This window comes from Mytilus trossulus, chromosome 8 (genome assembly GCF_036588685.1).
Source record: "Mytilus trossulus isolate FHL-02 chromosome 8, PNRI_Mtr1.1.1.hap1, whole genome shotgun sequence".
NCBI lineage: Eukaryota > Metazoa > Mollusca > Bivalvia > Mytilida > Mytilidae > Mytilus > Mytilus trossulus.
In genome coordinates this window covers 54346775-54363304 of record NC_086380.1, presented here as the reverse complement: position 1 = coordinate 54363304, position 16530 = coordinate 54346775, and the positions used below count along the sequence as shown (strand labels likewise).

Sequence of the window (16530 nt, the reverse complement as noted above, 5' to 3'; positions counted from 1 at the left end):
TATGCAGTTGTATGAGCATTGGCATATCTCATTGCAAATTGAGATTATTTGGCCCTGACCCTCAGTCATGGTTTATTGACTTTGAAACTTTTACTTATAAAAAGAAGATGTGGTGTGATTGCCTATGAGGCAACTCTTCACAAGAGACCAAATGACACAGAAATTAACAACTATAGGTCACCGCACAGCCTTCAACAATGAGCAAAGCCCATACTGCATAGTCAGCTACAGAAGGCCTTGAAATGACAAATGTAAAACAGTTCTAACAAGACAACCAACAGCCTGATTTATGTATAGAATATGATACACATCACTGTGATAAAAAAATGACAATCACTGAATAACAGGCTCCTGACTTGGGGCATGAACATACATAATGTGGCAAGTTTAAACATGTGTACCGGTGTCAAACCCTCCCTTAACTTGGGACAGTGATGTAACATAAGCAAAAGAACAAACAATAAAAATCAGTTAAAAGGGCTTATCTTCGTATTTCTATTAACTCAACAGATAAATACAAAACACAACAGACAACAAGTTCAAATCTGAGAGTACCATGTTCATAATTTGTTGTTTTTATATTTTTAGATATTCTGATGGATCACGATGAAATTATTCCTAAACATATACTTGGTAAGTTTATTGATGTAGAACATTGGAACATTACTTAATCCTACAATAAGGCATCTTTAGTACATATAACTGGAAAATACATATGTTTTGATTGATAAGGGCTCGTATCAAGGATACAATAACTTTATACTTTTCACTTTGTCTGTCCATCTATAAAAATGTGCAAGCGGTGTAAGTTTTCTAGTTTGTATTTATCGACTCCTTTTATACTATTTTGACTAAAAGGTAGAATCTAAATTATTTGCATGTTACAGTTCATTTATCATGTTTATGGTCATTTAAGAAATCTGCGACACCGACTTTAAAACACGCAAAAAATAAGTGCTTTGGAATAATAAACTAGGCACTTATTAATTTTATGAAGAAAACTATAAACAAACACAGTATATGCAGTGTGAACATATAGAATTTCTGATGAAAATTACTACTAAACATGAAAAATGTCACAACAATGATAATACATGATAACATACTTGTCAGGATAGAGTATTTTTCTCAAGGGGTAATACCACCATTGATATTCTCCTATTAGTCTTTGTTTAACTGGCATTTAACAGTATGTGCCTTTTATTTAAGTAAAGCAATTTTACCATTTAACCTTAAATTAGCTCATCAGTGAAAATTTCAAACCCCATTTCCTAGCCTAAAAGAAAAACAACCATCATCTTAAGTTTTAAAAATTATTTATTAGAACACTGAATAAAAAAAAATATGGTGCTTCAAAACACCCGAGATACATGAACATGATGAAACTTGATGTCACATACTTCATTTTTGTGGTATTACATCTTGAAATTTGAACTTAAAATAGATAGTTAATTTATTGAATTTCATTTTTTACAGAGCAGTTCGAAAAACGCTTGGAACAGTGGAAAAAGGATGATCAACAGTTTGTTAGCACTGAAGCAGAGAAACATGTAATGCAAAAAGTTTTGACACAAAGTTCAGTTACCCTGGTTGGAAATTCTGGCACTGGAAAAAGTTTTCTTTCTAAACACATTGCCCTCATAATGAAGACACATGGCTATACTGTAATTCCATGTAGTAAACCTAAAGATATTGGAAAATGGTTTAAACATGGGAGGAAAACTTTGTTTGTATTTGATGACGTTTGTGGCAGATATACTCTTAATCAACAAATTTACACTGACTGGAAACAAAGACTTGATCACATAATATCTCTTCTGGGAGACACATGTTGTAAAATCATCTCTACATGTAGATTGGAGGTTTACAAAGATGAACTATTTAGCAATCTCTCTATTTTCAAAATGTGTAACATCGATTTAAGTTTAATAGAATTCAAACTTAGTGCTGCTGAAAAATTTGCTTTAGCTGAAGTTTACTTGAAGGAAAATACTGATGAAGTAAAGGAATTGTCAGAAAAATATGACTTTTTCCCACTGTTATGTAGCTTATATCATAAACAGAACCTTCAGAAGAATGTTAGCGTTACCTCTTTTTTTAGCAATCCTTTTGAAGTTTTCAAAGATCAACTTGTACAAATGTATGGAGAAAGTGATGCTGGTAAGATGCAGTATTGTAGCTTAGTCCTTTGTGTAATGTTTAACAACACATTAACAGAAGAAAACTTGTCACCAAAAGATAAGAAGATAGGAGCAATGATAGAAGATTTACTAGAAGAATGTGAACTGAATAAAGGAACATCTATCAAACGTTTAAGGAAATCCCTGGAAACACTTGAAGGTACTTATGTGGTCAAGGAGGGTACTAAATACAAAATAATCCATGATAAGTTGTTTGATTTCCTTGCCAAATACTTTGGGGAGAAGATGATTCAGATTTTTATTGATCATGCTAATACTGATTTCATTGAGGAGAGATTTCTTTGGAAAATAACAGATAGCATGGGCACAGAAATCGAGTTTGTAATAAGAATACCTGATACCTATATCAATAGATATATAGAAAGGATACTCACAGACTGGGAGAACAGTTATGTATACAGTGTGTGTCATAACAGAAACATGAATTCTACTATATTTACTGAAAACTTGGTAACTCATTTAAACCAACTTGATCTATCAAAACAGGAAGAACTTGTTTTTACTAAAGATATTCACAGTAAAGGTATAGCACTAGGTGGAAGTTGTTATATGGGTACTATTGACCTTGTCAAATGGTTGATAAGTAGGAACAGTGACATTAATTATTGTGGAGAGGATGGTTGGTTTTCTTTATTATGGGCAAGTCAGGAAGGACATGTTGATGTTGTTAAAGAACTATTACAACATTCAGCTGATGTCAATAAGTGTACCAATGAGGATGCATCACCTCTGTATATAGCAAGTCAAGAAGGACATATTGATGTTGTTAAAGAACTGTTACAACATTCAGCTGATGTCAATAAGTGTTCCAATGATGGTATATCACCTCTGTCTATAGCAAGTCATAATGGACATGTTGATGTTGTTAAAGAACTGTTACAACATTCAGCTGATGTTAATAAATGTAACAATGATGATGTATCACCTCTGTCTATAGCAAGTCAGAATGGACATGTTGATGTTGTTAAAGAACTGTTACAACATTCAGCTGATGTTAATAAGTGTACCAATAATGATGCATCACCTCTGTATATAGAAAGTCAGACTGGACATGTTGATGTTATTAAAGAACTGTTACAACATTCAGCTGATGTCAATAAGTGTGACAATAATGATGGATCACCTCTGTCTATAGCAAGTCAGGTAGGACATGTTAATGTTGTTAAAGAACTATTGCAGCATTCAGCTGATGTCAATAAGTGTTACAAAGATATATCACCTCTGTATATAGCAAGTCAGGAAGGACATGTTGATGTTGTTAAAGAACTGTTACAACATTCAGCAGATGTCAATAAGTGTAGAAATGATGACACCTCACCATTACAGATTGCTTGTTACAAAAACATGATAGAGGTTGTACGTGAACTTCTTCAGTGTAATGATGTTGATATTGATCTCTGTAATGATGATGGATGTTCCTCACTTTATTGGGCAAGTCAGGAAGGACATGTTGATGTTGTTAAAGAACTGTTACAGCATTCAGCTGATGTCAATAAATGTATGAATAATGGAGTATCTCCTCTGTGGCGAGCAAGTCGGAATGGACATGTTAATGTTGTTAAAGAACTGTTACAACATTCAGCTGATGTCAATAAGTGTACCAATGAGGATGCATCACCTCTGTATATAGCAAGTGAGAAAGGACATGTTGATGTTGTTAAAGAACTGTTACAACATTCAGCTGATGTCAATAAATGTATGAATGATGGCACCCCACCATTACAGATTGCTTGTTATAACAACATGATAGAGGTTGTACGAGTACTTCTTCAGTGTGATGATGTTAAAATTAATCTCTGTGATGATGATGGATGTTCCTCACTTTATATAGCAAGTCAGAAAGGACATGTTGATGTTGTTAAAGAACTGTTACAGCATTCAGCTGATGTCAATAAATGTGACTTTAAAGGTAAAAATCCTCTTAATGTAGCACAGGAGCAAGGACATATAGAAATAGAATCATTGTTAAAAGGAAAAGGAATAAATCAACATTGATGTCAAACTGCTAGTAGAGGATATTTTCTTATTGTTTGTATTTGGACAAAATCATACATTATAATTCATTTATTTAAAACCTCATATAGCTGACATTAGTTTATAGTTTGAAGTATCGGCACTAGTCAATACTTCTATTAACATTTAGCTGTGTTTTTGTAAATCTTTATTGTTAGGTTGATGTCTGTATTAACAAATCTCTTTTTAAGCATGTATGCATATCTTGTTTTTCTGAACAATTGGTCAGATTTTACTGAAAATACTGTTAAATCAGATAAGGTAACTTACTCTTGGCTTGTTTTTCAATTAACATGATTAAAAAAATACAGCAAATTATTGGGAAGTGAAAGCATTTAAAGATATACATGATATACCAGCAGTATGCAAGATAGTTGTACACCCTCTACAAACAGTGATGGATGGATATGCCAAAAACAATTATATAGATACATCACAAAGGTTATATTGGAAAAAAATGAAGACGAAAAAACATTGTATATATATATATGTGAATGTCCTCATTATAATCTGTTGAAAAAATAGTTCTATCATTGTCTATAATATCATTTGTAAAATTGTCAAAATGTTAAACTCAAATGCCAATTTCAATTTGTCTTTTTATTCAAGAAAACCTAAAGGTATTAAAAATTATTGGAATGTACATGATAAAATTGAGAAAAGAAATGGGGAATGTGTCAAAGCGACAACAACCCGACCGATGATGTATATATAAATGAATGTCTTGAAATCAGAAAACTCTCTTTTTAGTACAGATATGTTTTATATGTAACCCATTAAGAATATTTGCCTGTTAATATTATATATTCATGATATTATGGCTCTGGATTGGCTTTGACTTAAGATCTTAACATTAAGTTGATTATATTCATATTTGTATTTGATTGTCAACAATAAGTTTGTCAATTATGAAAAAATATCTATTAAACAACATTAACCTTTATTAGCTATTTAAATGGAATATAAAGATATCTTATCTTATCTTAATATCTTATACATAAAAAGTAGATGGTTTGCAATGTCTTTTTTACATCTGAGTTAAACTTTATATCTCCATGATTATAAGTACTGGGATCAATAGTGCTGAAAGTGGCGTTAAACACCAATCAATCAAATCATATCTCCATGACTGATGTGGTGCCGCTAGTGTGTGTAGGAAGAACCAGTCCACATTCTACTGCATGCTACCCTCTGCAGCTGAGTGACGTCACAGGGAGACTTCCCTTCTACTTCCGCTTATTAGATTGAACACATGTATTATTATATTATTGCTGTCTGCTGACTTATATATTCATCAGATTACAGCGATCTACAGATATTAAAGGTATTCTGTTTATTACACATACACTTTACTTATTTGTACCATATCGGCACAACATTGGCGTCGTACGACAAAGAACGAATTATTTTCTGCAAGTGAGGCGGACTCCACGAGGGCGCCTTTACAGATTTGAAAACTTTTGATGCTTCATTTTTTGTAAATTTATTACGTAAGCATTACCATAAATTTACTACAGATTGATAGTAGATTAAATTGCATCAAATTTCTACAGTTTATCACGTATGAAATCTTCATATTTGATATTTTTCATCAGATAAGGTTAGGAACTTCCGGTTATCGCCATTAGGTCCTTCTTCACGGAAGTCATTTGTCTGCAATACTCCATTGCGCAGACGCAAACCGGAAACAGTCTCGATTTCAGTAACTTAGTTTCGTACATTATTTTTATACTGAATTTAGACTGATATTTTATATTAAAGAGGGTATATACTCATAAATATTTTATGAGTAACATATTATACACCGTATAATAAAGTACAGTGTGTCAACTGAGTCTCTGTTCCAGTTCTATCCTATTTTGTTGCCTGCATTTTTGAAATTGTAAAAGTAGTAGCTTTTATAAAAAAGCTGCATTGTTTATGTCTTGAGTCGCACATAAAAGTTGTGATTTTGAGATTTATTTGCCTTGAGTAATTACTCAGTGCAAATTATAATATTATTTTGAGTTGCATAATATTGTAATTTGAAATAAAGACAACATGGCAGGAATTGGGGATGAGAATGAACTGAAGGAAAACATTGAAACAGAGGAGTTGATACAAGATGACATATTCACAAAAGAAAATATAGCTGATACTACTTTGACAGAACCAGCTGAAAATACCAAAATGTCATTGGAACAGCTATACCAAGAGTTTCAGGCGGATAGAAAAGCAAATGCAATAAGAGCTGTTGAGACTGAAAGCAGGGTGAAACAAAGTGAGGATCGCATTGAACAGATTTTCCATGGTTTGTTAAATATTCAAGCTGAACAAAAAGAAGCAACAAAAATCAGTACAGAAAACATAGTGGCAATATCCCAACAAGTGCAACGGTCAGAACAGAGAATTGACAAGAAGATTGATGCTAACGGAAAACGTTTAGAAGAGTTAACATCGGATAAGTTTAATGCCTTGGGAAGGCGGCTAGACAAAATGGCTGCTGCTAATGATGAGGCAAGTACCGTGCAATTCAAGAGTGCATTTGAACACCCAGGTTCATTTCAGCAGATGGCATCAAGTGTTAGCGATTTGATTAACAAGAGAAATAAGGAAGTCAAGCTCCCTTCTATGGATACTCCTGTTAAACAGAAATCTGAAGCTAGTCCATATATTGCCAGTACTCCATTACTGCAAAATAAGCCTCCAGCATTTAGTCTCTCGCCAATTATGTCAATTGACGAGACTACACAGCCTGAATCTAAGGCAGGTACAACTCCAGTATCGAGTGACAAAGGTAATGTGTTAGGGCCCCCGGCTCTGCACAATACATTGTTGTTTCAACAGATTCAGGGCAAAGGCATGCCAGAAAGTGTTGGTAGTGACCAGGAGATCTATCATATGCAAGGTTCGTTGCCACTACTGAGTGACAAGGGAAGCGTGCCAGGGCCCTCGGCTCTGCACGGGACAAACTCAGGTATGGTAACACAGCATCCATTCAAAGGCATAGAGGGAGTATCCACTGAATACAAACCCCAACATAACACAACTCCAGCAACGGCTACTTTTGCACCGTCCTATGTTGGTACACCATATGTATCACAGGGTATCAATGTTAGTACACCTTTACACGTTGCACCAGCTACAAGTAGCGAATCATATGCAGCGTCCTTAGTACAGAGTAGACCAGCTCTGTACCCTCATATAGGATCAATGATACAACAGCCTCCGCCTGCGTTTATGACCCCTGTGATGACAACAGTAGCATCCACAGGCCCGTCACCAATGCAAATTGACACTAGCAGGTCTTCAAGATCACGCACTAAAAAGAAAAAGGAAAGAAGCCACAGCTCTTCGTCAGACTCCTCTCTTGATAGGGAGTGCTCTAGGTGGCAGGAAAACTCTGGGGCGAGAGACAGGAGTAGAAGTCCCCAGCTTCCTAAAATGCAAGTTTTCACAGGAAGAGGTTTTCTTACGTGGGAAGCCTTTATCTATCAGTTTGAAAGAACAGCAGGAAGGAGACAATGGGAAAATAGGAAGAAAGTTTGCCGACTATTGGACTGTCTAGCTGATGTGGCTTTAGAATATGCAAGAAAGGTCAACATCGATGATGACTATAAGACTTTAAGGAAAGCACTGAAACAGCGTTTCAGCAAAAAGGACGAACCTGTATCAGCAAGACGCCAGTTGCAGTATGTGAGGCAGCAAGACAGTGAAACACTGGAGGAGTTTGCTGAACGGGTCCATTTTGTTGCAATGGATGGGTATGATAAATGTGACAATTCTGTCATTGATCAAATTGGCACAGAGGCATTCCTCAGAGGTTGCAAGGACAAAGAGGCTGCCCGTCACGTGATTGAAAGGAACCCAGAGTCCATCAATAAGGCGTTGAAAATCATGAAAACGTCCATAGCGAATCAGAAGGCTATTTATGGATCTAGAAGTCAAAATTTTGCCCACAGACAGGTCTCATTTGCTGATAGCGCTGGTAAATCACAGGACACAGAAAGTGCTAGTACTGTTAATAGTCCATTGGAAAAGGAAGTAAGGAACTTGACTCAACTTGTGACCAAATTGACAGAGGTGATGCTTTCTTCTGATCAACATACACGTGGTAGGTCTCCCGAAAGATATACACCACCTAAGTACAATGCGTATCGATCACCTACACCACCTCCTAATCAAAGTTCATATAGTCCTCAACAAAGGTCATATAGTCCCCAACAGAGGTCATTTAGTCCTCAACGTCAACGTTCGCCATCACCACGACCAAATTCTAGAAATCAAGGCTACTTTAAACAACGGTCCCCTTCACCTGGCGACAGAGCTTATCCAAACTCTACTCCAACAACTGAGTCTTTAAATGCCAACGGGTCGAGCCGGTAGGCCAACACTCGACTCTAAAATCACATGGCCAAGGGAAAATACCACCCGACAAATCAGAACCGAGGCCCACGGCTTCGTCTGATATTGTTATAAGACGTACAATTGGAAAAAGTTTGGCAGTACGGGGAACAGTATTTCAACAAAATGCAAGTATGATTGTTGATACAGCAGCTATGATTACACTCGTCAACGAGAAATTAATACCGGAGAATATAGAATGTTCCGAAACAGTGACGCTACGTGGTTTGGGCGAGCAACTGGTCATTGGCAAGATTATTAGGAACACACTCCTGAATATAGATGGATTAGAAATAAGGTGGGACGTGTGTAGGGCACCACTTACAGATGATGTCATTCTAGGTCTAGATATTCTGGATACGCTTGGTGCAGTCATCAACCTCAGCACTCCATCACTTACAGTTAACAACAGAGTTATACCTGCCTCATTCGTTACTGGATCTGATGATAGTGCTTCTCAACAAGTCTGCATTAAACGTACAATTACAGTCCCGCCAAATTCAACGATGATCTTCAGCATAGATACACACAGAGGATCCGAACAAGAGTTTATTTTGGAACCATGCTCTCTTGCCAGTGGAGTTTTAGTTTCGCATGTTGTCGGAAAAGGCAAATCTTGCCCTGTAACTATTTTGAATGATGGGAATCGTTACATACGTATTAAAAAGGGAACACCGATAGGTCATTTAGAAGAGATTGACAGTATAATGGAGGAGATTTCGGAAGAAAGTGAAAATCGAACTCCAGATGTCCGTCGTGGCATCGTAGAAACACAAACCCAGGTGCCCACGGCACCAGGTTTAAGCCAAGAAGAATTGTTTACGTTGCCATCCCATTTAACAGACCTGTATGAACGTTCTATAAAGCATGTAATTAGTCAAGATGATAAGTTAAAACTCAAGAAGTTATTAATCGAATACCAGGATGTATTTGCACAGCACGACCTAGATCTCGGATGCCTTACAGCTGTCCGGCATAAAATAGATACCAAAGACCACGCTCCAGTTAAACACCGGATGCGAAGAACACCTCTTGGATTCCAAGATCTCGAACAGCAGCACCTTGACAAGATGTTACAAGCAGGTGTCATTGAGCCATCATCTTCTGAATGGGCCTCAGCTCCAGTGCTGGTAAGAAAGAAAGATGGAACCGTGCGCTGGTGCATTGACTACAGAGCTTTAAATGACAGAACAATAAAAGATTGCTTCCCTATTCCTATTATTGAGGATTGCTTGGACTCACTCCAAGGCACCACCACGTTCTGTACATTGGACCTTGCCAGTGGCTATTATCAGATTGAGCTTGAGCCAGAAGACCGAAAGAAAACGGCGTTCATTACAAGATATGGGTTGTTCGAGCACACCAGAATGGGAATGGGCCTTTGTAACGCCCCAGCAACATTTCAGCGGGCCATGCAACTCGTTTTGAGAGGACTTACTTGGACACAGGTGTTAGTTTATCTTGATGATGTCGTGGTTCTCGGTCGCAACTTCGAGGATGGTCTCGTTAATTTGAGGGCTGCATTTGAAAGATTTAGACAGTATACCCTGAAGCTGAAACCAAAGAAGTGTCAACTGTTTCAGCCTGAAGTTGAGTTTTTAGGAAAACTGGTGAGTGCTAATGGCATCTCCGTTTCTCCATCTAAGATAGAAGCAGTGAAAAAGTGGCCAACTCCCAAGTCAAAGAAAGAACTCATGTCATACCTAGGGTTTGTCAATTACCACCGGGATCACCTGCACAACTATGCAGAAATGACTGCATGTCTATACGACCTTGCTCACCAGACAGGAGAAGCTGAATGGCAACAGTGTCACGAAAAGGCGTTCCAACAGTCAAAAACGGCGTTAATAAGTGCACCTTGCTTGACGTATCCTAATCCCAATGACCAGTTCATATTAGACACCGATGCGTCCGATACAACTATAGGCGCGGTGTTATCGCAAATACAAGATGGTAAAGAACGGGTTATATGTTATGCCAGCCATGTTCTGATGAAGCCTCAGCGTCGTTACTGCACCACCAGGAAAGAGTTATTAGCTGTGGTAAAATTTTGTCGGCATTTCCGCCATTATTTGCTTGGTAGGCGCTTCATTCTCCGCACGGATCACAATAGTTTAGTATGGTTGATGCGGTTCAAGCACATTGAAGGGCAGCTTGCACGATGGCTAGAAGAGCTGTCATCTTTTGATATGGAGATAATACATCGACCAGGAAAGAAACATCTAAACGCTGATGGCCTAAGCCGCATCCGAGACGATGTTACTGAATGTGATTGCTATCAGGCAGGACTTGATCCTACAACACTGCCATGCCACGGCTGCCGATATTGCATGCGAGCTCATGACCAATGGAGCAGGTTTGGTAACGATGTAGATGATGTGATTCCACTGGCAACAAAGTCTCTTATGGCAGCAGTACGTACTGTTTCTGTTGTCCCTGAAAATGAAAAGGACAAATCCCCTGACCAAGAGCCCCCGGCTCTGGCAGTGGATTGCGAAGCACACCCATCATCAAGTCTAGACGACACTTTACCGTATGCTGATGGAAATCCGTGTAGTAATTGGGCACCTGAGTACCCCCCGGAACAGTTAAAGATATTTCAGCAAGAAGATCCCGATTTAGCTCCAATATTGACTTGGATGCAACAAGATGCTGATCCTACACAAGCTGAACTCCGTTTGCGAGGAAAGGCTACCAGATCTCTATGGTTATGTAGACTTTGTTTCCTTATGTTTAACGATGTACTCTACTACCAATTTATAGGTTGTCCAGAGCGCCAAGGACTTTGTTTAGTTGTACCAACAGCATTGAAAGAAGAGGTGCTGCGAAACTGTCATGACACTAAAGTTTCGGGACACTTGGGTCAGAAAAAAACACTTGAAAAATTAAAACAGTCATTCTTGTGGTACAATATGCGAAAGGATTGTGAGGACTATGTTAGTACTTGTGCCATGTGTACCCAGAATAAAAAGGCTCATGTTAACCCAAGAGCTCCGCTGGGACAGTTCCATGCTGGATATCCGATGGAGAGAGTCCATATTGACATACTTGGACCATTTAACACCAGTAAGAGCGGTAACAACTATGTTCTAATGATGGTGGACCAGTTTACTAAATGGGTCGAAATGGCGTCTTTACCTGAGCAAACAGCCAAGACGGTCGCTGAGAAGTTTATTGTACATTTTATTGTCACGTTTGGGTGTCCATTAGAGGTCCACACAGACCAAGGACGGAATTTCGACAGTGATCTGTTTAAGACGTTATGCGAGGCATTGGAAATTGCAAAAACGAGGACAACCCCGTATCACCCTTCATCGAATGGGCAAGTGGAAAGGTACAACACAATTGTTTTAGCAATGATAAGGTGTTTTATCGAGAAAAAATGTCGACACTGGGATAGAGATTTGCCCTTTCTGGCGATGGCAATGCACTCGATGGTCAATAGACAAACTGGATTTACCCCGAATCAGATGATGTTAGGGAGAGAGACCATTCAACCAATTCAACTTCTCCTCGGAATACCTCAATATGGCCAGAACAAGATGACTCCTAGCACCTATGTACAAAAGTTAGTAAGTCGGATGCAGAAAACACATGAATTTGCAAGACATAATCTCCGTGCTTCGCAGCTGCGGCAAAAGAGGGATTATGACCTCAGAGTAGTCGAACATAAATACAACCCCGGTGATTTAGTCTATAAGGCAGACTCCACCACTAAAGTCGGACAGAGTCGAAAGCTGAAATCGCCATGGTGTGGACCTTTTCTGGTCATATCAAGCAGACCTCCATTGTATACTATCAGGGGACGTAAACGAGATTCTACGGTACATCATGACAAACTGAAGCGTTGCAATGATAGGGATATTCCCACCTGGATCAAGAGACTAAGACATGCAATGTTCAGGGAAGAAGGCGATTTCGATGAGAGCTGGGATAATCTTGACGATACCATTCCCTATGGTGTGGACTTTAATGTCCAAAGCATGTTTGAATCGGATACCCAATTGATTGACAATGATACAGCACTTCAGTCTTTAGGTGACCCTTCCTTTGCCCATATCCCAATCACATCAGAACTGGAACAGGGGCCCGATGTAGACCTTGGGGAAAATTCAAGTCTGGGTAACGATGCCAATGAGGACAATGTTGATACTGGAGTCAGTGGCACAGATGGCGAGACGAGGCCCTCGGCCTCTCTGTCCTCAGTGCAAACATCCAGACACGGTAGACCAATCAGATGCCCAACACGGTACCAAACAAAATAGGTATTGTGTGGGAGCTTCACGACTGTATATATGTATATATCTCTTGTATATTTCAATTAGTGCTGATAACATTATTTCTAAAATATATGTATGTTTTTAATAATCATGATATGTTTTCATTTCTTCTTGTTCCAGAATGGAAGAAGGGTCTCGTTCAGACCAAGATGTTTTATCGCTTAGTCCGCACAGTGAGTGGCATGATACCCGGTCCGACTGTACAGATCTTGATGTGGCGGACTTGATGGTAATTGATGAAGTGGGTCCTGATGACAGTGATGCAGGTGCTGGTACTTCTCCTGGGGCCCTAGGCCCTGTTGAAGCACACAGTAGCATGACAGGTATGTCACAGATGAGTTTTTCTAGTCAGCCTTGTCAGGAGGGAGAATCAGGTGAGACAAATGAAAGCCAATCAGAAGGAAGAGTAGTAGTGCCTTCCAAAAATAGACTACGGAAGTGCCCTGTCTGTGGAATAATGTCCAGGGAAAAGACACGTCGTCACATGATGAAGACACACCTGCCATGGTTTTGGTCTGGGTCCACTGCCTGTTGGGAGTGTAGTCGACAAGAGGTACAGGCGTCCTCCTTAGCGCTACGGCACACAGAAGAGCACAGACTTGGATGTTTCTTTGATGAGGAACATCTTCACCTATGGTGTCAACTGGTGACCGGCTGCCTCCATCGTATAAAATCTTGGTTCGGTTGTGCCAATCTCGAAGATCTACTGCAGTACGTCATTGACAGACAGTTGTATGAAGGTGTTAATAGCGGTTTCAATGATCAGGAACAGCAACTCTTGGTGTACTATGCACAGAACTATAGTCCTGACTGTCTGGTACATATCACCGCCAACCCTCCAAATCACGTCATTAGCCTTACAAATTGGGAGATCATGGCAAGCTTACTACGACGAGTGGGCTCAGCGCAACAGCAGTCTCTGATGTCACCTGTGGAGATTCTCACATACGAGGGCAGCCCCATATTGGACATTGTGCCATCACTGCCAGAGCCGTTCGTTTTTGTGGATAGCCATTTTCACTTGGATTTGGTTCTGAAACGACTTCATTTTAGGACTTTCCTGCATATGAAGTCAGCAATATCTCCAAAGGAACACAACAACTCATTTTACTATGGGATTGCCAATTATGTGTTCCCTGACCATTGGAATGATTGGGCTCTACAGGTAGGACCTGCCCAAGCTGTATATGTTTCATTTGGGATTCATCCACATGTTGCAGCAAAGGGGGTCACCCAAAAGCAGCTGGAAGAACTAGAGTTCCTGCTTGGTAATCACAAATGTGTTGCTGTTGGTGAGATTGGCCTAGATTTCACAACACGCTGTGACTGCAAGAGGTGCAGAACTCCACAACAGTGCAGGCAGCGGATGAGGGAATGCCAGGAGCAGGCATTCATGCAGATGCTGGAGATGGCACAACGGATGAAACTGCCTGTCATATTACACTGCCGTGATGAGGGCACTGGAGAAGCAGCAGCCCGTGTGCTGAAATTGATAACTGAAAATTTCCCTGACCTATGTTACCATCGCCATTGTTTTGCTGGGAATGTGGAGGAGTTGAGGCAGTGGCAAAGCCTGCCTCGCGTAGTATTTGGCATCACTGGCAAGTTTATTAAAGATGCAAGCAATGCTTGCAACACAGATGCCATATCCAGAATCTTGCCACACCAGCTGGTCCTTGAGACAGACTCCCCATTTCTGACGCCATGGTCGTGCTGTGCTGTCAACCATCCATGGAACTTACGGGAAGTGGCGGTAGCTGTTAGTGAGAGACGCAACGTCCCACTTAATATCCTAAACTGGACGACAAATGACAATGCCCTAAAATTCTATGGCATCCCAAAGCTGCCACAAGATTCAGCTAGCTGGGGCCCTAGGCCCCGTTAGCTCGTGAAACTTAACATTGTTTATTGAATTAGTAATGTAAATATTTGTTATCACCAAGGATGTGTTGATAACTGCATAAGTGTATATATATGTATAGTTTTATTAATGTTTTGTATTACCCTTATTTTATCTTGCATTTGAGTTTCTTTTATAGTTTGAGAATGTGCCTGGTTCTACAAGAATGGGGCGGATGTGGTGCCGCTAGTGTGTGTAGGAAGAACCAGTCCACATTCTACTGCATGCTACCCTCTGCAGCTGAGTGACGTCACAGGGAGACTTCCCTTCTACTTCCGCTTATTAGATTGAACACATGTATTATTATATTATTGCTGTCTGCTGACTTATATATTCATCAGATTACAGCGATCTACAGATATTAAAGGTATTCTGTTTATTACACATACACTTTACTTATTTGTACCATATCGGCACAACACTATAAGTACTAAGATCAATAGTGCTGAAAGTGGCGTTAAACACCAATCAATCAAATCAAATCATATCTCCATGATTATAAGTAGTAGGATCAATAGTTCTGAAAGTGGCGTTAAACACCAATCAATCAAATCAAATCATATCTCCATGACTATAAGTACTAGGATCAATAGTGCTGAAAATGGCGTTAAACACCAATCAATCAAATCAAATCTCCATGACTATAAGTACTGGGATCAATAGTGCTGAAAGTGGCGTTAATCACCAATCAATCAAATCATATCTCCATGACTATAAGTACTAGGATCAATAATGCTGAAAGTGGCGTTTAACACCAATCAAGTCAGATCATATCTCCATGACTATAATTACTAGGATCAATAGTGCTGAAAGTGTTGTTAAACACCAATCAAATCAAATCATATCTCCATGATTATAAGTACTAGGATCAATAGTGCTGAAAGTGGCGTTAAACACCAATCAAATCAAATCATATCTCCATGATTATAAGTACTAGGATCAATAGTGCTGAAAGCGGCGTTAAACACCAATCAAGCCAGATCATATCTCCATGACTATAATTACTAGGATCAATAGTGCTGAAAGTGGCGTTAAACACCAATCAAATTAAATCATATCTCCATGATTATAAGTACTAGGATCAATAGTGCTGAAAGCGGCGTTAAACACCAATCAATCAAATCAAATCATATCTCCATGATTATAAGTACTAGGATCAATAGTGCTGAAAGTGGCGTTAAACATCAATCAATCAAATCAAATCATATCTCCATGACTATAAGTACTGCAACAGGAGAGAACGACCATTAGACATGCAACAGGAGAAAACGGCCATTACACATAAAACAAGAAAAAATGGTCATTACACATAAAACAAAAGGAAACGGCATTTACATGTACAATAGGTAAAACAGCCATTACACATAGAAACAAGAGGAAACAGTCATTACATATAACACAAGAGAACACGGCAATTACACAGGCAGCATGTGAACATGGCCATTAAACATAAAAAAGAGGAAACGACTATTACACGTACAAAAGATAATACGGTCATTATACATAAAACAGGGGGAAATGGTAATTACACATGCAATAGGAGAGAGCGGACATTCGAAAAAAAAAAAGAGAAAACGGCCATTACACACGCAACAGGAGAAAACTGCCATTACTCATAAAATAGAGAAAACAGCCATTACATAAAACAAATATGGCCATTATACATATAATGAGAAAACGGTCATTACACAGGCAACATGTGAAAATGGCCATTACACATTAACAAAAGGAAACGACTATTACAAGTAAAAAA

General features: G+C 38.9%; 2 protein-coding genes across 2 annotated transcripts in view; both read left to right on the top strand.

The window, feature by feature from the left end:
• LOC134727769 (uncharacterized) overlaps positions 1 to 4196 on the top strand; it is a 65303-nt gene extending 61107 nt beyond the window's left edge. The window contains exons 9-11 of the mRNA XM_063592156.1: positions 589 to 633; positions 1477 to 3632; positions 4077 to 4196. Coding sequence (XP_063448226.1) covers positions 589 to 633; positions 1477 to 3632; positions 4077 to 4196 — 2321 coding nt within the window. The remainder of the gene's footprint in view (positions 1 to 588; positions 634 to 1476; positions 3633 to 4076) is intronic.
• A 1190-nt stretch (positions 4197 to 5386) lies between these two features.
• On the top strand, positions 5387 to 15187 carry LOC134681159 (uncharacterized). The gene is made up of 2 exons (XM_063540623.1): positions 5387 to 5538; positions 12998 to 15187. The coding sequence occupies exon 2, from the start codon at positions 12999 to 13001 to the stop codon at positions 14760 to 14762; it is 1764 nt and encodes a 587-aa protein (XP_063396693.1). The 5' UTR covers positions 5387 to 5538; position 12998; the 3' UTR covers positions 14763 to 15187.
• Positions 15188 to 16530: the final 1343 nt, after the last annotated feature.

What these genes read in the sequence shown, in the direction of transcription:
- LOC134681159 (XM_063540623.1), top strand. Translation starts at nt 12,999, where the DNA reads ATGGAAGAAGGGTCTCGTTCAGACCAAGATGTTTTATCGCTTAGTCCG.